This window comes from Dama dama, chromosome 6, assembly GCF_033118175.1.
Source record: "Dama dama isolate Ldn47 chromosome 6, ASM3311817v1, whole genome shotgun sequence".
Classification (NCBI taxonomy): Eukaryota; Metazoa; Chordata; class Mammalia; order Artiodactyla; family Cervidae; genus Dama; species Dama dama.
The window spans coordinates 46,594,251-46,622,212 of record NC_083686.1 but is presented as its reverse complement, the minus strand read 5'-3'; the positions used below and the strand labels follow the sequence as shown (position 1 = coordinate 46,622,212).

Here is a 27,962-nt window from a genome sequence, read left to right as displayed (position 1 = left end):
CCTGGAGGACAGAGCCTGGGGCGCCTGCGCCAACGAGCCGCCGGGTTCGCTCCCTCACGGTCCCTCTGCCAGTTCCCTCCCTTCTGCTCCTCGGGATCCCCTCCCACGTAAAGTCTGCTTGCAGCCTCCTGATTCAGGCTGCTTTGGGAACCGGCTAAGGCAAGGACTTCCGGTCTTACTGAGTTACGGGCTCTGCTGCCCCAGCCAGCTGAGAGCTTCCAGAGACAGGGAAGTCCTTGCCTGTTCCTCAAGTCCCTCTCCCCGAGCTCCTGCTGCAGGGCAGAGTGGCACCTGCTCAGAAGTGGTTTTTGACAATAACCTTGGCCACCTATACCGAGGGCTGTGTGCTGGGCACTGCACTAAGAAGCATATCCTCTCTCGTCTCTGAGCTAAGATTCACAGGCGCCCCACCCTGTCGCTTCAGTGAGAAAACCGAAGGCTTTTCTCACTTGGATCACCTGGCTAGTAAAAGGCAGATAGAGGAGGGCTGTGCCTTAACCACAGGGGCATTTGTGTGGGGAGGGAGACGGAGTCTGGCAGGAGGCCACAGAGAAGAAAGACACTGCACTTGTCACTCTCCAGACGAGGTGCCTTTCTATCCTCTCCATGCGGTGGAGAGGGTCCCTGGGAGCCACCCTCAATGATCTAGGGCCTATTAAGAGGTGAAACTGCTTGAGGAATTAAGCACTGCTTGGACATCAGAGAAGACATGCCTTTTAGGACTCTGGGGAACAGCACTGCAGCCCAGAGGTAGGAGAGGCCTCAGGCCTGGAACAGGCAGAAGGAGCAGGGCAGAGGAGGCTGGGGGATGGAGACGCAGATGACTGGGAAGCCTAAGGGAGGCCCACCCTTCCCCGTCCAGGCTTCCCACTCAGATCGCGTCACCAAGCGTCACCGAGGACTCAGTACCTGGGTTCCCGGCTTCAGGGAGGGCACAAGGTCTTTGATCATTTTGGCTTCAGAGACTGTGACTCCGCCCACCACGAAGAGGATGAGGAGAGGGTGGTCGCTGGGATGAGGCCGGCTCACCTGCAAACAAAACATGCCTAGCATTAGAGGCATCTTCAGGTGCGGTGAACAGCCATTAAAGAGATTATAATTCGTTAGGGGTATGATGTGTTAGCCAGTGTGAGCCTACTGACCAGGAGCATGCCCGGCACGTCGCCTTCCTACAGCCCTTTACATAAATATTTTATTGAAAGAGAAGTTAAAGGAGCAGGAGCTATTAAATAACAGAGAAGACAGAGGGCAACTTCCCCTTCCTCTTCAGTCTACAGGTCTCAACACAAATGTGCTCCTGCCTTACAGAGCCTCTGCAGGTCCTTCCAAGCTCTAGCCACAGCCTGGAGTCATCGTCTCTGCTTACACACGTTTCTCTGACGGCTGTCTCCTTTAATGGAACACAAACTGAGGAGGCGGTGATCTTGTCTGCCTGGTTCACTGCTGAAGTCCCAGAGTACTTACTGCCATTTCAGAGTAGGTGCTCAATAAATGCCTGTGGCATTGAAAGATGGTCACATCCCTAGGGAGGAGGAGGTGAAGGGTGGACAAAGATGTAAGACCCCACACCCACCCTTGAGGGCAGACTTCATGCCCTTACCTTCTGCAAACCAACCTCAGCTGAGGATTTCACCTGCATGCAATGCTGCATTGAATGTCACAGATAATCCCTGCTGGGGCCTTAAGGTCTCGCCAGTGAGGGACAGTATAAACAATCACAGTGAGAGTGCCTCCCAGCAACCTCTCAGGAAAGGCACAGTGCCAACATGTAGACCTGGGGACTAACTGAAGCGGGCAAGAGGGGCTCCTGAAGACAGTGTGTTTGAGTCCTACCTGCAAGCTCAGGAAGGTTTGGTGAGGAGTGGGTACAAGTGGGATGAGCTAAGTTCTGCAGGCAAGTGGTCACCAGCTGGGGGGAGTGACCAGGACAGGCGCCTGGAGTCATTACAGGAAGGATGCTGCCAGCTGCCCGCATGACCAGTGAAGCCAGAGGCGGGAGAAGCAGGCTGGTCTCCAGTCAGAAGGGTGCAGACAAAGTAGGTAAGTGTCTGTGCTCACCACACCCACTAACACACAAGCCATCTTTGGGCCAAAGGAAGGTCCCCACGAGTGGCAGGGTGGACAGCAGGCTGAGAGGAAGAGAGGCAGCCCTTCTCTTACCCCGGCTCCAACTCTTTTTTCAACTTGGTTCTTCTGACTCCCTTGCCTAATTATAACTTTTCAGTATCTTATTTTAAAACACTTAGGAAGGTAATACATTAAGTGCTTCCAGTTACATAAGTTATTCCTTGGCTTCTGGAGAGGAAACTCAGAGTGAAGAGGGAGGGAGGGAAGGATGGGGAGAAATAGGGGGAGGGAGGGGAAAAACAAAAGGCAGAAAGAAAGAAGGAAAAGTGGGTCTAAACTTCTTCCAAATGGGCAGTGGTGAATACTGGACAAAGTTACAGAACTCTTGGATCTTTGGAAAAAGACTCTAGACTCCCCGCCCCACCCCTCGACTTTCTGCCCCGCGGCTCCTTCCCTTGACTGCACTTGTTGACTGCTGTCTTCTGGTCCGGGTACCACACACTCACAGCCACGCTGCTTCTGTCCTGCTGTCCCCCTGCTGTGGCTCTCACTACAGTCACCAATGGCTGTCACAGGTAGGGGTCGACAGACACTTGTCTTCATTGATCTGGACATTTCTGTGGCGTGTGTCTCAGCTGATGACATCCTTCTTGGCTACCGCAATAGCACCCTCTATGGGGTCTTCCTTCTACCTTTCCCACGGCTTCTTCTCACATTTCTTCATTGGTTCCTTTTTTGGTCTGCTCAAGTGTTGATACTCCTTGGGCTTTATCTTTGACCCTGTGCTAGGAATCCGTGAATTAAAATGGACTGCAATGGGTGAATTTAATTCACATGACCCTTATAGCTACTACTGTGGGCAAGAATCCCTTAGAAGAAATGGAGTAGCCATCATAGTCAACAAAAGAGTCTGAAACGCAGTACTTGGATGCAATCTCAAAGACGACAGAATGTTCTCTGTTCATTTCTAAGGCAAACCATTCAAATCACAGTAATCCAAATCTATGCCTTGACCAGTAATGCTGAAGAAGCTGAATAGTTCTATGAAAACCTGTAAGACCTTCTAGAACTAACACTCTAAAAAGATACCTTTTTCATCATAGAGGACTGGAATGCAAAAGTAGGAAGTCAAGAAACACCTGGAGTAACAGGCAAATTTGGCCTTGGAGTACAGAATGAAGCAGGGCGAAGGCTAATACAGTTTTGCCAAGAGAATGCACTGGTCATAGCAAACACCCTCTTCCAACAACACAAGAGAAGACTCTACACATGGACATCACCAGATGGCCAATACTGAAATCAGATTGATTATATTCTTTGCAGCCAAAGATGGAGAAGCTCTATACACTTAGCAAAAACAACACAGGGAGGTGACTGTGGCTCAGATCATTATTGCCAAATTCAGACTTAAATTGAAGAAAGTAAGGAAAACCACTAGACCATTCAGGTATGACCTAAATCAAACACAGTGGAAGTGAGAAATAGATTCAAGGGATTAGATCTGATAGACAGAGTGCCTAAAGAACTATGAATGGAGGTTTGTGACATTGTAGAGGAGACAGGGATCAAGACCATCCCCAAGAAAAAGAAATGCAAAAAAGCAAAATGGCTGTCTGAGGAGGCCTTACAAATAGCTGAGAAAAGAGGAGAAGCTAAAGGCAAAAGAGAAAAGGAAAGCACCCATCTGAGTGCAGAGTTCCAAAGAATAGCAAGGAGAGAGAAGAAAGCCTTCCTCAGTGATTAGTGCAAAGAAAGAGAAGAAAACAATAGAATGGGAAAGACTAGAGATCTCTTCAAGAAAATTAGAGATACCAAGGGAACATTTCATGCAAAGATGGGCACAATAAAGGACAGAAATGGTAGGGACCTAACAGAAGCAGAAGATATTAAGAAGAGGTGGCAAGAATACACAGAAGAACTGTACAAAAAAGATCTTCACGACCCAGATAATCACAATGGTGTGATCACTCACTTAGAGCCAGACTTCCTGGAAAGTGAAGTCAAGTAGGCCCTTAGGAAACATCACTACAAACAAAGCTAGTGGAGGCGATGGACTTCCAGTTGAGCTATTTCAAATCCTAAAAGATGATGCTGTGAAAGTGCTGCACTCGATATGTCAGCAAATGTGGAAAACTCAGCAGTGGCCACAGGACTGGAAAAGGTCAGTTTTCATTCCAGTCCCAAAGAAAGGCAATGCCAAAGAATGCTCAAACTACCGCAGAATTGCACTCATCTCACATGCTGGTAAAGTAATGCACCAAATTCTCCAAGCTAGGCTTCAACAGTACATGAATTGTGAACTTCCAGATATTCAAGCTAGATTTATAAAAGGCAGAGGAACCAGAGATGAAATTGCCAATATCCGTTGGATCATTGAAAAAGCAAGAGAGTTCCAGAAAAACATCTACTTCTGCTTTATTGACTATGCCAAAGCCTTTGACTGGGTGGATCACAACAGACTGTGGAAAATTCTGAAGGAGATGGGAATACCAGATCACCTGACCTGTCTCTTGAGAAATCTGTATGCAGGTCAGGAAGCAACAGTTAGAACTGGACATGGAACAACAGACTGGTTCCAAATAGGAAAAGGAGGACGTCAAGGCTGTATATTGTCACCCTGCTTATTTAACTTATATGTAGAGTACATCATGAGAAACCTTGGGCTGGAGGAAGCACAAGCTGGAATCAAGTTTGCCGGGAGAAATATCAATAACCTCAGATATGCGGATGACACCACCCTTATGGCAGAAAATGAAGAACTAAAGAGCCTCTTGATGAAAGTGAAAGAGGAGAGTGAAAATGTTGGCTTAAAACGCAACATTCAGAAAACTAAGATCATGGCATCTGGTCCCATCTGCTGCTGCTAAGTCACGTCAGTCGTGTCCGACTCTGTGTGACCCTATAGACGGCAGCCCACCAGGCCCCCATCCCTGGGATTCTCCAGGCAAGAATACTGGAGTGGGCTGCCATTTCCTTCTCCAGTGCATGAAAGTGCAAAGGGAAAGTGAAGTCGCTCAGTCGTGTCTGACTCTTCGAGACCCCATGGACTGTATAGCCTACCAGGCTCCTCCGTCCACGGGATTTTCCAGGCAAGAGTACTGGAGTTGGGTGCCATTGCCTTCTCTGATCACTTCATGGCAAATAGATGGGGAAACAGTGGAAATAGTGACAGACTTTATTTTTTGGGGTTCCAAAATCACTGCAGATGGTGACTGCCACCATGAAATTAAAAGATGCTTGCTCCTTGGGAGGAAATTCATGACCAACCTAGACAGCATATTAAAAAGCAAAGACATTACTTTGCCAATAAAGATCCGTCTAGTCAAAGCTATGGTTTTCCAGTGGTCATGTATGGATGTGAGAGTTGGACTATGAAGAAAGTTGAGCGCCGAAGAATTGATGCTTTTGAACTGTGGTGTTGGAGAAGACTCTTGAGAGTCTCTTGGACTGCAAGGAGTTCCAACCAGTCCATCCTAAAGGAGATCCGTCCTGGGTGTTCACTGGAAGGACTGTTGCTGTAGATGAAGCTCCAATACTTTGGCCACCTGATGAGAAGAACTGACTCGTTTCAAAAGACCCTGATGCTGGGAAAGACTGAAGGAAGGAGAAGGAGATGACACAGGATGAGATGGTTGGATGGCATCACTGACTCAACGGACATGAGTTTGAGGAAACTCTGGGAGTTGGTGACGGACAGGGAGGCCTGGCGTGCTGCTGTCCATGGGGTCGCAAAGAGTCGGACACGACTGAGCGACTGAACTGAACTGTGCTGCTCTCACTTGAGGACCTCATCTACTCATATGCCTCCAATAATCTTTTAATTCTTCCCAAATCTATGTCTTTAGCATCTCTATTGAGTTCCAGTGGCCATCTCCACCTGGATGCCTCCTGGCATTCCTAAACTCAACAGATTTCAAATTTGATGCATGATCTTAACCACTCCCCACCCCCCGTCAAGTCTATTCCTTCTCTTAACTTTCTATAAGCATCACCACCTTCACAGTCACCTGAGCCAGATACGTAGAAGTCATCTGGGACTTGCTGTCTTTTTGATCTCCTAGGTAAGTCCTGTTAATTCTGCCCCCTTCGATTTTCTGATCTCTCTCTGATTCCTACTATCGCTGTTCTGGTTGGCTTTCATTTCTTCTTTTAACATTTACATTTATTATTTATTTTGGCTGTGCTAGGTCCTAGTTGTGGCATGAGAACTCTTAGTTGTGGCATGTGGGATCTAGTTCCCTGACCAGGGATTGAACCCTGGCCCTCTGCATTGGGATCTTGGAGTCTTGGTCACTGGACCCCCAGGGAAGTCTCTCATTTCTTCTTTACTAGATTATTGCTAGAGTCTTCTAACTTGTCTTCCTGTTCCTCGTCTGGCCACCCCCATCCATTCTTCTCATTCCTGCCTAAGTGAACTTTTTCTAAAGTGCAAATATTTATTATTGAATCTTTGTGCATTATCTTATCTGATTCTCAAAAATCCTTAGGAGGCAAATACAGTCATTGGTACATGATGCAGATGAAGAGACTGAAGTTTACACATAGTGGCTAAATCGTGGAGGCAGGGGCCAAACTGCAGAGGTTATACTCTTAAACACCCATCAGCTCCATCACATGCTCAGAGCAAGGAAGGATAAAGTTCAGACTCCTCAATTTAGTATATAAGGCTTTTCTCACATGGCTTTGCTTTTTGTCTCCATTTTCATCTGCTCCATATACACTGTTTGCTGGAGTCACTCACAAAGACCTGAACCATTCATGAATGCATGGTATTTTTAGAAAAACATTTTGCTAAACATACAACATTTTACTGAACATTTGCCCTGAAAAGAGCATTTATCACAAGTGTCTAATTTATTTTCATAAACCAGACAAACCCTTGTGACCATTCCCTAGATCAGAAACAGAACGCCGGCACTCTGGGTCCCTTCATGCCCTCTTCACGTCACTGCCTCGCCAAAGGGCAACTGCCGCCTTGACTTCTAGCCACTCAATACTGGACTTTGCTTTTCTTGCTCAATGATATACCCTGAGGATTTTTCTATATTAGCGGGAAAGATCTGGGGCCCACAGGAATTGGTTGGGACCACACCGGTGGGTTTGGCCTAGCCACACCAGTGGCCTCTGTCTGTGCCCATGACTTTCCAGTTATTAAACACTTTGAGCACCATCTGTATCGTCTTATGTTACGTGGCATGGACTGTTTCCTCTGCGTAAAGTGCCCTTGCCTCTCCTTCTTTTTATCTTAATATATATGTTTTATTGAAGTACAGTTGACTTACATTTCAGGTACATGGCAAGGTGATTCAGTTATACAAATACACATATATTGTTTTTGAAATTATTTTCCATTATAGGTTATTATAAGATATTGACTACAGTAGGCCTTTGTTGCTTCTTGTATATTTGTCTCCTCTTCTTTGCCTCCTTCCTTCTCTCTTTAAAAGCCATCCTTGCCTTTAAAAATCTCTCTCTAACCACCTCTCAACTCCTGCTCCATGACCTGAATCTGATAGACACCTCTGCCCTGGCCTTATCACTCTGGCTGCAACTTCGATAGGCCTGCCTATCTCCTCTCCTAGACTGTAAGCTACTGGAGGGTAGGGACTGATCATATTTATCTTGGTATTTGGGGTTCTGAGCTTAGAGGTAGCTCATGGTAAACTTTCAACAAGTGTTGCATGAATAAAATGAATGAATGAATGGATGAGGTCCACAGGTTAACTGGAGATGTCTTTCTTTCCTTAGATCTCTCTCTAAGAGAGAGATCTTTTAGACACTCCATTCTATGCATTGTTTTCCTGGCTGAGTGACAACCTGAAGTTCCTTCCAACCCTACAAACAATTGTTTCTCACTTATTCCTGGGACAGAAATACAACTGAGTTTAGAACTTCATATTGGTACAGCATGTTCTCAAAGACATACGCTTTCCATAAGAGAGTCCGGACTCTGAAGTACACTGCAAGAATCTTGGAAGGATGCATTGAAAGATGAAAAGGAAAAAAAAAAAAAAAGAAACAGCAACAAGGATCAATACCCCTGGGCCAAGGAGTTGAGAGAATGTTGATTTTGGTACAAATTAACGGGGGCCATTAATGCATGTTGCTGTTTGCTATTTTGGTTTCTGTTTAGATTTATGTTTTGATACCAGCTTCCTTTATAGAACACATCAAGTCGGCAGACTATTGGGAAGTGGAGTCTTTCCAGTCTTTTCCATCAAAATAACACATTCCTTATAATCAGCCACACTCGGCTGAGTCTCATTTGTATGTGAGTTCACGGTGTAGGGCACTTTGAAGTTGCAAGATGTAAACGTTATTCCTGCCATCATAAACACGCAGATTAATAAAGCAAGTCGGGCTCACTGCCCTTTCTTTCATTTTCTAAACCTTCACTGGCTGTGACTTTAAGACATTTCTAAACCTTCATTGGCTGTGATTTTAAGACATCAGTTCTGGTCAGAGAAGACCATTTCTCCCCACCATTTACCCAGCCTTTGAGGCCAAGGCTGCCGACACCTTCTCCGCAGCTGTGGCCCCAGGAGCACTTTCTGATGTCCTGGCTGGTCTCTATGGGAAGTGTTTCCTCTGCTCCTGGTTCCCTGGAGTTCTCTGGGCATCCCGGGAACCCAGCTGCTGGTTCTCCTCCCCTCCTGTTCCCCTTCATGACTGACTCTTTGTCCCCAGCACGGGCAATGGTCAGGCCCTCCATCCTCCAACAGTGGGCAGGCCTCGCAGGAGGGGGACAGCGTAACGGCAGCGTTGGCCCAAAGGTCCCTGGGCCCTGAGAGCAGCTGTGCTGACTTTGAGGGCGGCCTCGTAACGGCTCTCGTCCCAGGAGGAGTCAGTAACAGCACTGCTGCTGCCACTGAGCACTTCAGGTCCAGCTCCGCTTTTTATTCACTTATTCATCCACTCCACAAATACCCACTGAGCAAGCACTATGGGCCAGCCACTGCTCTAGGCACTGGGAACTCAGCGGTGAATGAACCAAGAAGAATCTCTGCCGTCAAAGAGTTTATATTTTTGTTGGGGAAAATGACAAAATACGGAAGTAAATTGGTAAGTAAGGAAAGCAGTAAGTGCTGTGGAGGAAATAAAGCAAGGTTGGGGTTCCCACGTGGTACTAGGGGCAAAGAACCTGCTTGCTGACATAGGAGAAGTAGGAGACACGGGTTTGATCCCTCGGTAGGGAAGATTCCCCTGGAGAAGGGAACAGGCAACCCACTTCCAGCATTCCTGCCCGGAGAACCCCATGGCCAGAGGAGCCTAGCGGGCTATAATCCATAAGGCTGCAGGGAGTCGGACACAACTAAAGCGACTTGGCACGCACGCACGGGGCAGGCATTACTTTGCACAATCTTGGAATCTATGAAGTAGGTAGAAGCTCCATTTTACAGACAGAGACAGTGAAGTGACTTGTCCCAAGTTTTCCAATTCGTAAGCTATAGGGCTAAGACAGAAATGCAGGTCTGCCTTGGAGAAGAGTGGGATACATTCCACACGTCCTCCTTTATAAACAGATTCTTCAAACTGAAAGCATCTTTACTAGCTCTCATCTCTCAGGGCTCTGCACTTTTAGTTCCTCGGCAATGTCAGCCAGTACCCAGGCCGCTCGTGGGACTCACTTCATCTCAGTGCAAAGGCTGCCATGCTGCCAGTCACTCTGTCATTAGCTCAACCTCCCTGCTGCATCTGCTGCCGTGGACGGCGCCCCATCCTGGAGCCTCCCCACCCCACCTCTCTGTTTTCTAAGCCCTCAGCGTCTCTCCTGCCTCCCGGGCTCTCCTCTTGCGTGACCTGTCCCATCCCACACTGTGTCCCTGACTGCCGGGGCCTCTTCTCCCAAACACCCTCCCTGGGTGGCCCTGTCCTGTCCACAGTCCGGGACTCAGAGGGCCTGTCCCCAGGTCGCTACCGCAGGCCCAGGCTCTGCTGAGCTGCAAAGCTGTCTTACAGGCACCTAAACTCTAAAACACAAGTTATTTTCTTCTCCACTTCTGCTTCGGAGTCAGAGAGAATGTAAACACCTGCCATCCAATCATCCCCGACTGGACGAGGGGCCCTGAAAAAGGCCCTCATTTACTTGCACATCCCATCAATGCCCAGTCCAGGGGACCCACCAGGGTTGCATCCTTACCCTCCCTCCCTCAGCCCCTAAATGACCCCGACTCTTCCCACGTTCTCTCCCCAATCTGATGGCAGTCTGGCCTCACTCCCTGCTCTCTCACTGCGACCAGGTGATCTTTATAAAATACACACTGGTTGTTTCGGTGATTTAGTTGCTGAGTTGTGTCCAACTCTCGTGACCCCATGGACTGTAGCCTGCCAGGCTCCTCTGTCCCTGGGATTTCCCAGGCAAGAATACTGGAGTGGGTTGCCATTTCCTTCTCCAACACACTGGTTCTATATTCCTAAAAAACATGGCATAAAACCTCATCGTTTCTGGTCAAATGTCAAGCCTCCAGCCCTTCGTGACCTGCCTTCTGCTTATCTCTCTGTCTTATCTTCCACTCCTCACAGGCTGCTCTGAGCTCCAGCCATTTGGAGCTCCCTGGAATTCCTTCGACTTAGCCCAGAACGCCCATCACTTGTTGCTCACTCGTACTGGTCGGACACACTCAGCTCCTCTGACTGCCTGCTTAAGCTCCCCCTTCTCTGTACTCTCCCAGCCCGCCCAGACGCCACTCCTCTCTTGTCCCCACAGCTCTCAAGGTTCCTGTCCTTCTCCCTAGCCAACTGTAAGCTCTCCGACGTGAGCTGCGCTGTGGCAGGTAGGACAGCTCGCCTGTCTGCGTCTTCCTCACCCATGGCAGAGACTAGCATGCAAGAGGCTCTCGGTAATTGTTCACAGGCAGGCAAAGTTTGTAGCCGGCCAAAACCAAGTCTGTGTTTAATGATTCTTTCCAAGATCTAACTCACTAGAACTTATGGATCTTATTTAGCAAATGTTACACAAAAGTCAGACCATAGTATGGAGCATAATTAAGAAGAAGAAAATATAAACAATAGTTATAAATAGTATTGCAAACAAATTCCAAGACTTGTGCTGATTTAATCAACAGACACCAAATGCTGAGACGTTTTCCTCTCATCAGAAATGCTATTAAGTGTAATGGGCCTAAGCCAACAGTTCATCTCTGAGTCGTGTTTTTCTTATGTAAACGATAAGGAGCTGGACTTGATGACCATCCTCAGTCCAGGGATCTGACATCAAATTGCACCTGAAGCTCATCATTTTTGCCCTTTATCCTTACAGCCTCCTTCACACCATCATAGCTGCATCTGTAGATGTCTGTCCAGCTCACACATGAACAGTCCCCTCCATCTGCATGGTTATGGGGTGGGCTCCTGGCAGCTGTGTAGTTACAGTGTGGTCCTGCCCTCCTCCGACCTTGACTGAATGGCGCAGGAATGGGCCCCTGGCCCAGGCTGGCCCAATGTGAGACCCAGCCCTGGGAATGGAGACCGGACCTAAGACAGACGAGGCCCAGACAGAGCTCCTAAGAAGCACCAACACCCGCGGCACAGCTCCCACCATTCACGTGACTCTCGTTCACTGAGCGAAGCTGGGATGGTTCTTGGCATCTTCCGCAGGCCACAGCCAGTCTTCAAGAACTGTCTGGTTTCCTGATGGCTTTCCAGTTCTTGGGCCCAATCTTTCCGGAGGCTCACTGCATGGCTGCCCTCGCGTTTTCGGAGACACCTCGGTCCTCCCAATGAGGGCTTTCCTTGATGAAGTTAGGGCCACTTGGTTAACTGCCAACAACGTATCTCAGCTCCAGCTTTTCAGGGTGGGCCTGAACAGCTGTCCCCTCTATCCTGTGGGCCTTTTCCTCCTCTGCCTGAGGCCATGGAGCACTCACGGCAACTCCTACTGAGGGCCCAGAGGCAAGCACTGAGTCTTCTGTGAGTGTTTTTCATAAATGTTTTACTTTTTTTTGCAGTTAAGCACGGCCATATAAGAAAGGGAACAACAAAAACACGCAGTTTAACAACGCTCGTAAAAGGAGGTCAAAGGGCTTTATGCAATTTCATCAGATACAACCCGCCCTCCTCATGCCAATTCCAGCAGAGAAAACATCTTGACAAATCATGTCCTTTAGTCAAAACAAGTTGGAGTCCAAACACATGGAGTAGATATAAAATATATTATTTTCAGGAGACTGAAATCCAAACCACAAATTCCAGAAACGCATTTTCAAAGTGCTGCCTATTAGACATGCTCATTTTAAATTAAATTAACGCTGTTGTGAGAGTGGGACGGCATGGTCCAACTTATTTATTAGATCGCTATCAAGTTTTTCCTACAGAGATCAAGGTGCTTCACGCACAGGCATTTGGAGAGAAGACTTACTTGACTGTTTAAAGAGTCAGGTTCTGCCAGAGCGGTTTCTCTGGACTTTGATACTCCCCTCCACCCAGGGCACTGCCCTTTGAAGCCGACAGTTCTGTGCGGCTAACCACAAGTCTAGCCTCCGGTGGAGGAGTACGCTGAGTTGACTCCAAACACTTTCTCAGAACCGCAGGAAGAATGACCTCGAGGGTGCTCAGCTCTGCTCCCTAGCCTGTCTCTTTCCTTGACAGGGCCTGATGGGGAGAACTTGGGAGAGCAAAGTTCTATGGCTCAGTGTCTCATCCCTCAGGAAGGCTTTTTTTATTTTTTGTTAAAGTTTTTTTAAAGATTATATTATTTAAAATGATTTTAGGCAAGTAGCAAGCATGCCTTTTGCTACCAGAGCCTTTCCAGACTCATTTATTTTGAAACCAGATCAGAATTATGAGTGAATTTTCTGTCCTCTAGATTGAAGGGAAAACTTCTAGAATTCAAACACTGCTCTTGCTGGGCTGGACAGCCAATCCTACACTTAAGTGGAGGGTGGATGGTATTTTTCCAAAGTGGCCTCAATGATATTTTCTGCTCCTCATGCTCTGGTTCCCTTTTTAACAGGAAGAGAGCAGGTCCCTCCCCTTGAACCCAGGAAGGCATTTGTGACTGCCTTGACCGACAGAGCATTGAGGGAGTGACGCTCTGTGGCTTCTGAGGTTCCCACCTGCTGCTCTCTCAGGATGCTTGCCCTTGGAATGCGGCTGCCTTGCTGTGAGGACACTCAGGCCACATGGAGAAGCCTGTGTGGAGAGGAACTGACGCCTTCAGCTCACAGGCCGGGCTGAGCTACCTACCAGTTGATGGTCAGCTTAACCTTGGAGGTGAGTTCTTCTCCGCTGAGCTCTGCCCAGACAGCACATTCATGAACCAAATAAATGATCAATGATGTTTAAAGCCAGTGTTTCAACACGGCTTCTGATGTACTGATTGATAACCGGGACAGGTGGGGATGAGAGACTTGTCTGGAGAGTCTGATTTATACAGGCAAGTGTGCTAAAGCAACGGAAGGGAAGTGACTTTAACCAGTTGCAGTCTGGTATCGGCACATGAGGTTCTGACTGTACTAAGGGCAGAACCCAGCTACCTTGACTTTCCTCTCACAGAGGATTTGTTTGATGCAGAGAATCTTGGACACATGGGCATATCCCTAACTTTCACCATCTGCAGACATGTTCGTCAGTGAGACTGAATGCTGTGAGCCACTTCGGAGCATCTGGCATGGAAGTCTCACTTCCCTACAGCACCAAGGCTGTCTGAGGAGCACCTGTAGGGTGGAGCACTTGCCATCTCCAGGGATGTGGAGATAGAACTTCTGTAGGGCTCCTGGTGGTTAGGGGCTCGAGTTATTTTGGGCTTCTGCCTCCATCCCCAGGTACTCAGGGTCCAGCCCAGCTGGCCACGCCTCCCTTGAACCATCTCATCACAGCACACGTACAGAATCTCACAGGCTCCACAGCTTGCCCCAGGCGGGGCAGTCCGTATCCCCTGAGACTGAGGACACCAAGGCTGGACTCACAGGGGAGAACCAGGGGGTCTGGGAAAACACAGCGCGGCCGTACAAACACAGCTTCCCACAGGCACTGAGGCTCCACATCTCCTAGCAAGAACAAGTCAGGAGTGAGATAGGACGTGCTCATGGCTTTGCGGGGAGGTGTCTGTTCTCTCCTATGTGATTCACTAGTTCACTCAGCAGGCAATCCGTGAGCACCAACGGCCCACCTGTGGGCTCTGCACAAGGATATACAGACTCTCACGGCGGCTCTGGGGAGCCACACTCTGACCAGGAACATGAACTTGTCAAAATAAAAACAGCAAACATGTACTTAGCACTTTCTGCTATTTTAATTTTCTTAATAACATCATTAAATGTTATGTGATGGAATGGGTGAATTTAACTCAGTTGACCATTATATCTACTACTGTGGGGAGGAATCCCTTAGAAGAAATGGAGTAGCCATCATAGTCAACAAAAGAGTCTGAAATGCAGTACTTGGATACAGTCTCAGAAACGACACAATGATCTCTGTTCGTTTCCAAAGCAAACCATTCAATATCACGTTAATTCAAGTCTATGCCCCGACCAGTAACGCTGAAGAAGCTGAAGTTAAATGGTTCTATGAAGACCTACAAGGACTTCTAGAACTAACACCCAAAAAAGATGTCCTTTTCATTATAGGGGACTGAAATGCAAAAGTAGGAAGAAACACCTGGAGTAACAGGCAAGTTTGGCCTTGGAGTACAGAATGAAGCAGGGCAAAGGCCAATGGAGTTTTGCCAAGAGACCGCACTGGTCATAGCAAACACCCTCTTCCAACAACACAAAAGAAGACTCTACACATGGACATCACCAGATGGTCAACACTGAAATCAGATTGATTATATTCTTTGCAGCCAAAGATGGAGAAGCTCTATACACTCGGCGAAAACAAGACCAGGAGCTGACTGTGGCTCAGATCATGAACTCCTTATTGCCAAATTCAGACTTAAATTGAAGAAAGTAGGGAAAACCACTAGACCAATCAGGTATGACTTAAATCAAATCCCTTACGATTATACAGTGGAAGTGAGAAATAGATTTAAGGGACTAGATCTGATAGACAGAGTGCCTGATGAACTATGGATGGAGGTTCATGATATTATACAGGAGACAGGGATCAAGACCATCCCCAAGAAAAAGAAATGCAAAAAAGCAAAATGGTCATCTGAGGAGGCCTTACAAATAGCTGTGTAAAGAAGAGAAGCGAAAAGCAAAGGAGAAATGGAAAGATATACCCATTTGAATGCAGAGTTCCAAAGAATAGCAAGGAGAGATTAGAAAGCCTTCCTCACTGATCAATGCAAAGAAATAGAGGAAAACAACAGAATGGGAAAGACTAGAGATCTTTTCAAGAAAATCAGAGATACCAAGGGAAAATTTCATTCAAAGATGGGCTCAATAAAGGACAGAAATGGTATGGACCTAACAGAAGCAGAAGATATTAAGAAGAGGTGGCAAGAATACACAGAAGAACTGTGCAAAAAAGATCTTCGTGACCCAGATAATCATGAAGGTGTCATCACTCACACTCACCTAGAGCCGGACATCCTGGAATGTGAAGTCAGGTGGGCCTTAGGAAGCATCACTATGAACAAAGCTAGTGAAGGTGATGGAATTCCAGCTGAGCTATTTAAAATCCTAAAAGATGATGCTGTGAAAGTGCTGCACTCAATATGCCAGCAAATGTGGAAAACTCAGCAGTGGCCACAGGACTGGAAAAGGTCAGTTTTCGTTCCAAGCCCAAAGAAAGGCAGTGCCAAAGAACGCTCAAACTACCACACAATTGTAGTCATCTCACACGCTAGTAAAGTAATGCTCAAAATTCTCCACGCCAGGCTTCAGCAATACGTGAACCGAGAATTTCCAGATGTTCAAGCTGGTTTTAGAAAAGGCAGAGAAACCAGAGATCAAATTGCCAACATCCGCTGGATCATCGAAAAAGCAGGAGAGTTCCAGAAAAATATCTATTTCTGCTTTATTAACTACGCCAAAGCCTTTGACTGTGTGTATCACAATAAACTGTGGAAAATTCTGAAAGAGATGGGAATACCAGACCACCTGACCTGCCTCTTGAGAAATCTGTATGCAGGTCAGGAAGCAACAGTTAGAACTGGACATGGAACACCAGACTGGTTCCAAATAGAAAAAGGAGTACGTCAAGGCTATATATTGTCACCCTGCTTATTTAACTTATATGCAGAGTACATCAAGAGAAACGCTGGGCTGGAGGAAGCAGAAGCTGGAATCAAGATTGCTGGGAGAAATACCAATAACCTCAGATATGCAGATGACACCACCCTTATGGCAGAAAGTGAAGAAGAACTAAAGAGCCTCTTGATGAAACTGAAAGAGGAGAGTAAAAACGTGGGCTTAAAGCTCAACATTCAGAAAACTAAGATCATGGCATCCGGTCCCATCGCTTCATGGCAAATAGATGGGGAAACAGTGGAAACAGTGACTGACTTTATTTTTCTGGACTCCAAAATCACTGCGGATGGTGATTGCACCCATGAAATTAAAGGATGCTTGTTCCTTGGAAGGAAAGTTATGACCAACCTGATAGCATATTAAAAAGCAGAGACATTACTTTGCCAACAAAGGTCTGTCTAGTCAAGGCTATAGTTTTTCCACTGGTCATGTGTGGATATGAGAGTTGGACTAAGAAAGCTAAACACAGAATTGATGCTTTTGAACTGTGGTGTTGGAGAAGACTCTTGAGAGTCCGTTGGACTTCAAGGAGATCCAACCAGTTCATCCTGAAGGAGATCAGTCCTGGGTGTTCATTGGAGAGACTGATGTTGAAGCTGAAACTCCAATACTTTGGCCCCCTGATGTGGAGAGCTGACTCATTAAAAAAGACCCTGATGCTGGGAAAGATTGAGGGCAGGAGGAGAGGGGACAACAGAGGATGAGATGGTTGGATGGCATCACCAACTCGATGGACATGGGTTTGGGTGGACTGCGGAAGTTGGTGATGGACAGGGAGGCCTGGCGTGCTGCGGTTCATGGGGTCGCAAAGAGTCGGACAGGACTGAATAGCACTTACTGTAGGACAGGCACCGTTGTATGTATGAACTCACTGCATTCTCACAACAGCCCTATAAAGTGGGTACTATTATCAAATCAATTTATAGTCCACAAAGCGTCGAACATGACTGAGCGACTTTCACTTCACTGCAGTGTGTAATGATAGAGATGTATCATGATAAAGCGGGAGTACACGCAGCCGCAGGGGTGTGTGCACCAGGTAAGGCGCCCTGACGATACCCTGGGGCCTGGAAACCCCTCTCCTATGGTCTTCCTGTCACCGCTGTGGGGCCCACAGCACACCCTGCGGGAACACCTACTCGTCTACTTACTAGCACATCTCTCCCCGGCTTCTCACCCCCTGCCTAGGCTGCAGGTTCTCCCTCTGATGACTCTGAGCCAATGTCATCTGTGAAACCATGTGAGTCCAGAGACAGCTCCCTTTCCGGCACCACGGCACTCCCATTTGGACGAGCAGCACCCCAAGCAGAGAAGGAGGCCACATGGACACCTTTATTTCATCAGGTTCTGTTTGGTCCTTTCAGGCTTAGCTTCGGTTGGCTCTGAGTGAGAAGAGGGGGAAACAGGTCCCAGAGGCAAAGAGCAGGGCAGCAAGTGGCAGGAAAGCAATGGCTGTCGGCTGCTGATACAGAATGAAGCTGCAGCGTATGGAGGCAACCCAGCACCGCTGTGCACATTTCTCCTCCCGGGGCTGTACAGCCCAGGAGTCCCTGGACTGAGTCCCAGAGAAGCAGTCCCAGCAGATGACCGCGGGAGAGTGCCCCCACCTGGGCTGTTCTGAGGTTCACTCCGGGCTGGGAACTGATTGAGGCACTGCATAGATACTGGAGAGGGAAAGCATCTGTGCTAATGCGTCAGCAGGAAGAAAAGAGTTCATGACACAAATACTGAACTTCCAACAGAATACCCCGTAGCATCCTGGTGCCAAGAAGTGTTGCGTGGGCTTTGGAATAAGGTGGGTCTGGGGACGAATCCTGGTGTCCCACTTCCTGCGTGCTGTTCAGAAAACACCTAGAAGTGGGGGGAGGACGACCCAACCCGAGCCTTCTGAAAGCTCATATCTACTGCTTACCCCTTCTGGGCTTCAGTTTCCCCGTGGGTAAAGCAGGGATAATGAAAGGGTCATTGTAAGGTCTGAATGTGAGAATGGTGATCCGCGGGTACAGGTGACCACAGCTTAGCTGCCTGACTCTGGTAGTGAGAAGCCTCCGAGAACAGGACCAGGGAGACTGGTGAACGGCCGTGGCCATGAGAGCCTCTGCCTCCTCCCCCCACATCCTCTTCTTTCCACCGGCCTTAAACCAAACCAAAGCGGTTCCTCAAAGCCCAGTGTTCCTCTTTTCATTTACCACAGTTTTGTTCAAACCCTGACACGTGGGCTGCCAGTAACTTTCCCTGCCAAGTTCTCTGGAATGATGAGAAGAGCCAGTCATAGAGGTCCAGGTAGAGACAAAATAAAACGATTCTCCCTTGGGGTGCTGGGGTGGGGAGGGTTCTGCCTAGTCCACCAAGACTCTCCCACCACCTGCAGACAAATGAGATGCCCCTGGTAAGTGAGTGTAGAGGCCCAGCAGCTGGGGGCTGAGGAGTGGGTCCTGGCAGCTGCTGGGAGAACGCACAATTCTTTTTCTTAAATCCATTAAATGGAAACCTCCCTTTGGGACCCATCTCTGGGGGCAGGAGCATCTCTGTACGAGCCCTAACTCCAGGGATTTGAATGGAGAGAAACTTGGCAGCCCAGTGATGGCCCAGGACAGTCCTAAACATCCCCCAGGCAAAGCCCGTCTCAGGACAGTGAAGCTTCCGACTGCAAGGAGAGCTGCAGAAAATACTGTGTAGAGTTTAAAAGGGTAATTTAAAGATGTAATGTCTCATGGTTCATGAAACAGTGATGGAAAATACAAGTGGACCGTCCTCCTATAACAGACGGCCTGAGTCGGCCGTCGGAGAGTTGCAAAGTCCATTAGCGTATTAAAGGCACTGTGACATGTGACAGCAAAGACTTTCGGTTTAATTTTCTGTTTAATAATGTTCTGTGACATATTGTCACAGAACCCTTTTGCCAGGAAACCGTTCTTCTGTAGAACATCATTGGCGAGTTATGTTCGGGCAAGTTAAGGCCTCCTCTCACTGACACCGCGCCTCTTTGCAAATCAGCGCTCTGCTCGGGCGAGTTCGAGCCTCCACTTGGGCCCTTGGCCAGACTATGGATGCAGCAGGCTGACTGCAAAAGGTCACAGTGGGCTGTGCTCAGACCTGACCAACAAGGGCAGGAAAATCCACACTTCTTATTTTAGTTTCTCTTGAAGGTTAAGTCCAAGCTTATGAATGAAGCAATAGAGTGCTCAGATGGAGAAAGAAAGCACATCTAGCTCGGAAGCATCTGTAAAAACCAACCAGTATGAAGAGCTGCTAGACAACCCTGGCTCACATTTACACAGGAGCCCTTGAACACTTTTGAGAAGCTGATCTGTGCTGTATTATTTAAAAAAACAAACAAACAAACAAACAAACAGGTAGAGGGAAAATGCCCCAGCCACATTTTGCATCAGAAGCTGATGATGACTGGAAGCACTGGGGAGGAGACCTACAGTCCATTCCAGCTGCTCGCTGCTTGGTTTAGAGTCTGACTGGCTTCCGCCCTCTGGCTTTTGGAGCGGACCAGTTTTCCTGGCATATGCATTTATTGAACTCTGAAAGGCCAGATCATCTATGAAGATTAATTCATGATTTCAAAGACGCTTTGAAACTGGCAAAACATTCTGTTATTTCCAAGAGTTATTACAACCGAAATCCTGGCATAGACGAGGAGGTCAGCCTGTAATCTCATTTAGAGCTTTTTAAATTTAGAAACTTTACAGTGGGTTAAAAATAGATCACATTTGTGTACTTTTCCTCCTTTCATCTCCACGGCAAAGGCGGTTTGGTAATTTTGACTTAGTCTCGATATTAGCTAGAGAAATTCTCGTACTTGTCACCCAGGAGTCTGTTAAGCCAAAATAAAAGTCATTTTCAAACGGATTGTGGGATGATGCTGGTTATATGACTGAGGAGAGTTACTTGTTATCCCACACAGTAAGCTCTAGAATTAAGGGCACAATACTACCACTAAGATCTGTATGTGGATTTGTGTTAAGTGAAAATGTGAACCAGGAGGGATACTTTCAGTAGCGCTACCCTGGAGGAAGCTCTGTCCTTACCTCTTGATCAGAAAAGATCATAATACTTAGGTCAAGGGAAGCTAGAGGATCAGGCTGCTTATAAGCAAAAGTTACATGAAGATTGTACCTGATTTCAGAAAGGCCAGACATTCTCTTTTGTGATACACACCAGGGTTAAGGAGGTACCAGCATTTTCAAGCCCAGCAAAGATAGCATTACACTTAGGATTACCTTGTCACAGTGACTTTACCTTCATGAACATGCTGAATCCAGTTTTAAGGAGATCAGTGAGGCCTGAAGACATGTGTTCAATGTCAACTGGATCTGGCCTCTCGGGGTTAAATATTTCCTCCACGACCTGCTTCAACAGTGGTTTATAGGATGCCTGGAAAGACAAAATATTGTGCTGTAAGTAAAAGGGTTTGTTTGGTTCGTCTTGAGAGAAGATTGCTTTATCTGAACCAAACGAAGCAAAACAAGTTTATTTTTGATCCTGAGCAATGGCTATGGTTTTGTGTGTGTGTGAAAAGACAATATAACAACATTGATTTTTTGGGAAAAATGTTTATTCCACTATACTAGCACTATTTTTTGTTTCTCATACACCCTTCCACAAGCAAACAACTCTTACCAGAGCTATAGTTATAGGATGGCTGATTTTTCAATCTAGATTTAAAGTGACAATTTAATGCCTGAAGTATAAGTTCAGTTCAGTCACTCAGTCATGTCCGACTCTTTGCAACCAAAAGACTGCAGCACGCTAGGCTTCCCTAGCGTGTCCATCACCAACCTTCCCCTGTCCATCACCAACCCCTGGAGCTTCCTCAAACTCATGTCCATCAAGTCAGTGATGCCATCCAATCATCTCATCTCTGTCGTCCCCTTCTCCTCCTGCCTTCAATCCTTTCCAGCAGCTGGGTCTTTTCTAATGAGCCAGCTCTTTGCATCACGTGGCCAGTGTATTGGAACTATAGCTTCAGCATCAGTTCTTTCAATGAATATTCAGGTTTGATCTCCTTTAGGATTGACTGGTTTGATCTCCATGCTGTCCAAGGGACTCTCAAGAGTCTTCTCCAATATCACAGTTCATAAACATCAATTCTTTGGCACTCAGATTTCTTTATGGTCCAATTCTCACATCCATACATGACTACTGGAAAAACCATAGCTTTGACTAGATGGACATTTGCTGGCAAAGTAATGTCTCTGCTTTTTAACATGCTGTCTAGGTTGGTCATAGCTTTTCTTCCAAGGAAAAACTGTCTTTTAATTTCATAGCTGCAGTCACCATCTGTAGTGATTTTGGAGCCCCCAAAAATAGTCTCTCACTGTTTCCACTGTTTCCCCATCTATTTGCCATGAAGTGATGGGACTGGATGCCATGATCTTAGTTTTCTGAATGTTGAGGTTTAAGCCAGGTTTTTCCACTCTCCTCTTTCATTTTCATCAAGAGGCTTTTTACTTCCTCTTCACTTTCTGCTATAAGGGTGGTGTTATCTGCATAGCTGAGGTTATTGATATTTCTCCCAGCAGTCTTGATTCTAGCTTGTGCTTCATCCAGCCTGGCATTTTGCATGTTGTACTCTGCATATAAGTTAAATAAGCAAGGTGACAATATACTGCCTTGACGTACTCCTTACCCAATTTGGAACCAGTCTAATGTTCCACGTTCAGTGCTAACTGTTGCTTCTTGACCTACATACAGATTTCTCAGGAGATAGGTAAGGTGGTCTGGTATTCCTATCTCTTGAAAAATTTTCCACAGTTTGTCGTGATCCACCCAGTCAAAGTCTTTAGAATAGTCAATGAAGCCGAAGTAGATGTTTTTCTGGAATTCTCTTGCATTCTCTATGATCCAATGGATGTTGGCAATTTGATCTCTGGTTCCTCTGCCTTTTCTAAACCCAGCTTGAATATCTGGAGGTTCTCGGTTCATGCACTGTTGAAACATAGCTTGGAGAATTTTGAGCATTACTTTGCCAGCGTGTGAGATGAGTGCAATTATGCAGTATTCTGAACATTCTTTGGCATTGTCTTTCTTTGGGATTAGAATGAAAACTGACCTTTTCCAGTCCTGTGTCCACTGCTGAGTTTTCCACATTTGCTGACATATTGAGTGCAGCACTTTCACAGCATCATCTTTTAGGATTTTAAATAGCTCAGCTGGAATTCCATCACCTTCACTAGCTTTGTTCATAGTGATGCTTCCTAAGGCCCACCTGACTTCACATTCCAGAATGTCCGGCTCTAGGTGAGTGTGAGTGATGACATCTTCATGATTATCTGGGTCATGAAGATCTTTTTTGTACAGTTCTTCTGTGTATTCCTGCCACCTCTTCTTAATCTCTTCTGCTTCTGTTAGGTCCATACCATTTCTGTCCTTTATTGAGCCCATCTTTGAATGAAATTTTCCCTTGGTATCTCTGATTTTCTTGAAGAGATCTCTAGTCTTTCCCATTCTGTTGTTTTCCTCTATTTCTTTGCATTGATCAGTGAGGAAGGCTTTCTTATCTCTCCTTGCTATTCTTTGGAACTCTGCATTCAGATGGATATATCTTTCCTTTTCTCCTTTTCCTTTCTCTTATCTTCTTTTCTCCGCTATCTGTAAGCCCTCCTCAGACAATCATTTTGCCTTTTTGCATTTCTTTTTCTTGGGGATGGTTTCGATCATCACCTCCTGTACAGTGTTAGGAATCTCTGTCCATAGTTCTTCAGGCACTCTGTCTATCAGATCTAATTCTTTGAATCTATCTGTTACTTCCACTGTATAAACAAAAGGGATTAGATTTAGGTCATACCTGAATGGTCTAGAGGTTTTCCCTACTTTCTTCAATTTAAGTCTGAATTTGGCAATAAGGAGTTCATGATCTGAGCCACAGTCAGCTCCTGGTCTTGTTTTTGCTGACTGTATAGAGCTTCTCCATCTTCGACTGCAAAGAATATAATCAATCTGATTTTGGTGTTGATCATCTGGTGAAGTCCATGTGTAGAGTCATCTCTTGTGTTGTTGGGAGAGGGTGTTTGTTATGACCGGTGCATTCTCTTGGCAGAACTCTGTTAGCCTTTGCCCTGCTTCATTCTGTACTCCAAGGACAAACTTGCCTGTTACTCCAGGTATCTCTTGACTTCCTACTTTTGCATTCCAGTCCCCTATAATGAAAAGGACATCTTTTCTTGATGTTAGTTCTAGAAGGTCTTGTAGGTCTTCATAGAACCGTTCAACTTCAGCTTCTTCAGCATTAGTGGCAGGGGCATAGACTTGGATTACTGTGATACTGAATGGTTTGCCTTGGAAACGAACAGAGATCATTTTGTCGTTTTTTGAGACTGCACCCAAGTACTGTATTTTTGACTCTTTTGTTGATACTGAGGGCTACTCCATTTCTTCTAAGGGATTCTTGCCCACAATAGTAGTTATAATGGTCATTTGAATTAAATTCACCCTTTCCATTCCATTTTAGCTTACTGATTCCTAAAATGTCAATATTCATTCTTGCCATCTCCTGTTTGACCACTTCCAATTTACCTTGATTCATGGACCTCACATTCCAGGTTTCTATGCTTCGAACTTTACTTCCATCACGAGTCACATCCACAATCAGGTGCTATTTTTGCTTTGATTCAACCTCTTAATTCTTTCTGGAGCTATTTCTCTGCTCTTCTCCAGTAGCATATTGGGCACCTACTGATCTGGGGAGTTCATCTTTCAGTGTCATATCTTTTTGCCTTTTTATTCTCTTCATGGGGTTCTCAAGGTAAGAATACTGAAGTGGTTTGCCATTCCCTTCAGCATGAAGTATGCTGAAAAGCAAAATATTGTCAACTTAGATAGACATGAAGATGTTCTCAGGTCTTTCCTAAACATTCTTAGAATTATGCTCCCTTCCTTTAGGATCCCAAATGTTTTCTTACAATGTATTGTCACTAACCAAGCCCAAAGCAATCTCCTTTTTCTAGAGAAGTCAACTCCAAGTACAACTTGCCCAGAAAAAATAAGCCAAGATGCCCCAAAGAAATCTGACCAAGGTCGGGACTTAGAGAAAGGATGCCACGTGAATAAGAATTTCAGTAGGGGACTTCCCTGGTGGTCCAGTGGCTAAGACTCCACACTCCCAATGCAGGGGGCCTGGGTTCAATCCCTGATAAGGGAACTAGATCCCACATGCTGCAACTAAAGATTCCACATGCCACAGCCAAGACCTGGCACAGTCAAATAAATGAATAAATTAAAAAAAAAAGAATTTCAGTAGAATTAAGTTGATATGAATTTGCAACACCTACAGTTTGGTAAATGGTGCTACATCTATCCAGGTGTAGGTAATTTTTGGAGGCAGCTGCCTCTGACCAGTGTGTATTCTAAGCACATTCCCTTCCTCCTTTCCCCAGGTCTCCTTACTACCAAGCTTCTCCTCTCCCCTTCCCTTCCCATCAGCCGGACTGCTTTCCTCCCAGTCGTGTGGCTGCCTTTGCTGCTCCAGTTCTGTACGGCACCCCAGTGGGACCATGAGGGCGAAGGAAGAGGAGTGTCTGCTCTCGAAGCCCTCTACTGTATCTATCACAGACTCCGGAAAGCCAGCACTGCAGAGATGCGGTGAACTGTGTCTCTCTTTGTACTGGTCAGATCTGTGACCAACCTCTAGTCAGTGTTGAGGACATCTGGGGCGCTGACTTCATCTCTGGCCTCGTCTTGCTTTCCCTACAGTCATGTTTTACTCTTAGTTTCCCCTTATTCCAACTTTCTTACTTGAAATATCTTAGAAATAAATCAGGGTATAAATCATCACAATCATAAATAATCACTCAGCTAGAAGGTAACTAGAGCATTTAACAGGGATAAGCTGCAGGGAGAAATAGCAACTGTTCAACTGAGGCTGCGGCTCTCCTCTATTTATTAATTAAACAGACCATTGTGTGCCCAAAGATCTCATAGGCAAATGTTCACGAAAGGGAAAGCAGTGAGCAGAGACATGGAAATTTAAAAACAAACAAAGCTATGAGTCAGCCTCCTCATTATAAAGCTGTAACACCAAGTTAGATTTTTAAAATTTCATACAGGCAAAAATGCAGAAGTTTGAAAATACACTCTTTTGATGAGGTCTTAGGGAAACAGACATGCTCATATACTGCTTGTTGGAGTGTAAATTGTTACAATCAGCATAGAGAGTAATCTGGATATACCTATCAAAGTTATGAATGCATCTCACCTAGCAATCCCACATCTAAGACTTAATCCTACAAATATGCTACTGTATGCAAATGAGATCCATAAAAGTCTATTTGTTTATTACAGCAAAAGATTGCAAACTCATGTGCCCATCAATAGGGAGCTGTTTAACAAACAGAATCCATCCACATGAAGGAATGCTGTGGAAGTGAGGAGGGGAGCTCTGTGTTGATAGGAGAAAGGAAGGTGAGAATCAATTGTGAGTGGAGAAAGCAAGATGAGGAGCAGCACGAATAACAGGCACTTGCGTAAAATGTGCCAAAGGGAATATGAAAGTTTGCATTTGCTGAAACATGCAAAAAATAAACTCAGGTGTGATATCCAGAACCACCAAGAGCAGTGGTCATGAAGTGGGGGACCAGAGAAGAGACTAAGGTGGGAGGAAGTCTTTTCACTGTATTCCTTTTTTAAAAAGCAGTTAAAACACCACTACACACACATCTACACCCACACATACTCACACAGATCAAGAATGGTCTTTTTCCCCTCACTTGTTAAAAATTAATAAGTTATTTATGTCTAGAAGAGGTTGGAATAAAGCACACGAAAATGTAAACGAGGGCTAATGCTAGGTTCTGCGAGTTAGGGGACTCTCTTCTTTTTCCAAAACTTCAGAAATTAACAGGTATAATTTTGGAATCAAAACAATCCAATATGTATTTTCAATGTTTAAAAAAAAGTTCACAGAATGGCCTGTGAATTTTCCAAGCCCTCCTCCCTGCGTAAACTGTCTTGAGAAATTTTCTACCATCTCAGCCTTTCTGGATATTTAATCTCTTAAACTTTAATCTCTCTAAACTGCTCTCCACAGAGAAGTCCTTTGGCCAATACTCTGCTAACTTATCAAACATTCATCAACTGCTTCCTTAGAAATAGAACCAGTTTTCGGCCAGGCACATGATCAATTGGCTGAAAGACTCCATTCTGCAGCCTTTCTTGCTGCTGAGTCTGGAAGTTTTGGAGAATGATATGCAAGAAGAAGGGGAATGGGACTTCTAGAAACCTTCCTCCCCTTTCTCTTTTCTGCTGCCTGGAATATGAAAGTGACGGCGGCAGTCCCAGCAGCCACTGTGGAAACCTGAACCATTTCTTGGAGATGCTACAGCAGAGGGCTGGAAGAAATCTGGGTCAGTGGAGACTCGTGGCATTACTACGACACAGAAGGACTGAATCAGAACCTACATATGTGACAAGACAAAACCTAGATGTTTAAGCCACTATGTTTCAGATTTCTGCTACTTGCAACTTAATAAAATTCTGTTACAAAGCACAAAAAGAAGATAAATAAAAAGCCCACTTCTTCTTTCCAGGAGCTGACAGTTATTTCTTTTATTAGTCTACATATAGTGATACAGAATAACACTGGGCAGAATCAGATACAGACACACAGGCTGTCACATTTCAGAGAGGAGGGAGTACACCGCTCAGCCTACAAACACCAGAAGAAGGCTGCTGCTCGCCGCTGGATGCACCTTCGCAAGCAGGATGACCAGTGACCCCAAGAAGAGCTCAGGCGCAGGGAAGAGGCAGTCCCCCTGTCCAGCAAGAACACTATGTCGGGGCCCCCTCGTGCGAGGCACAGGGTACCAGGGTGACCGGTCTGTGCTCAGGGCCCCGGGAGCCCCTGCGTAGACTGGAGACAGGGGAAGAAGGAAGCATGAGGGGTTAGACATCCCCTTTCTCCATTGCTCCACGTTCAGCTCAGCCCTGGGGACTGCAGCTCTAGGGAGAAAGGCCCTTCGAGTCAGCCTCCCCTTGAGGGTGAGCAGAGATTTGGAAGTGCTATTCCCTTACACCTTCATTCTCGGGACTTTGTGATCATGGAATGTTACTGGGCAAGGCTGTAAACATGTTTTATTATTTTTTAAGATACGTAGATAACATTTATTTAGATTGAGAAAGGCAGCCACAAATTAAGTACGGAAAAGCCACAGATAACAGACACATCACATAATCCAGAGAAGTAATCAAAGTGCTTTTCTTAATGAACTGCCTCTCATACCTCTGTAATGTAATACTCGCTTTTTCTGACTGCACTCTCTCCTATGACATTCACACGACATTGTCACATGATTGTCTTCTTATATGATAGCAATTTTTAAAAATAATTTTGCTTTTAATTTTGGCTGTGTTGGGCCTTCATTGTTACACGGGCTTTTCTCCATGGCAGTGCGGTGGGGCTGCTGCCGAGACGCAGCGCTTGGGCTTCTCACTGCAGTGCTTTCCCTTGTTGCACAGCATGGGCTCTAGGGCACGCGGACGTCAGTAGCTGTGGCTCCCAGTCTCTAGAGAGCATGCTCAATAGTTACGGCACATGGGCTTAGCTGCTCCGCAGCATGTGGGATCTTCCCAGCCCAGGGATCAAATCCGTTTCCTGTATTGGCAGGTTGATTCTCTACCGCTGAGCCAACAGAGAAGCCCCAGTTCAGTTCAGTTCAGTCACTCAGTCGTGTCCGACTCTTTGTGACCCCATGGACGGCAGCACGCCAGGCCTCCCTGTCCATCACCAACTCCCACAGTTTACTCAAACTCATG

General features: G+C 46.1%; 1 protein-coding gene across 1 annotated transcript in view; it reads right to left on the bottom strand.

The window, feature by feature from the left end:
• Positions 1-27,962, bottom strand: part of SCFD2 (sec1 family domain containing 2) — a 392,631-nt gene that overhangs the window by 12,454 nt on the left and 352,215 nt on the right. Inside the window, exons 7-8 of the mRNA XM_061145974.1 lie at positions 20,454-20,588; positions 910-1,029 (exon numbers count right to left, since the gene is read on the bottom strand). Of these exons, the coding sequence (XP_061001957.1) occupies positions 910-1,029; positions 20,454-20,588 (255 nt within the window). The remainder of the gene's footprint in view (positions 1-909; positions 1,030-20,453; positions 20,589-27,962) is intronic.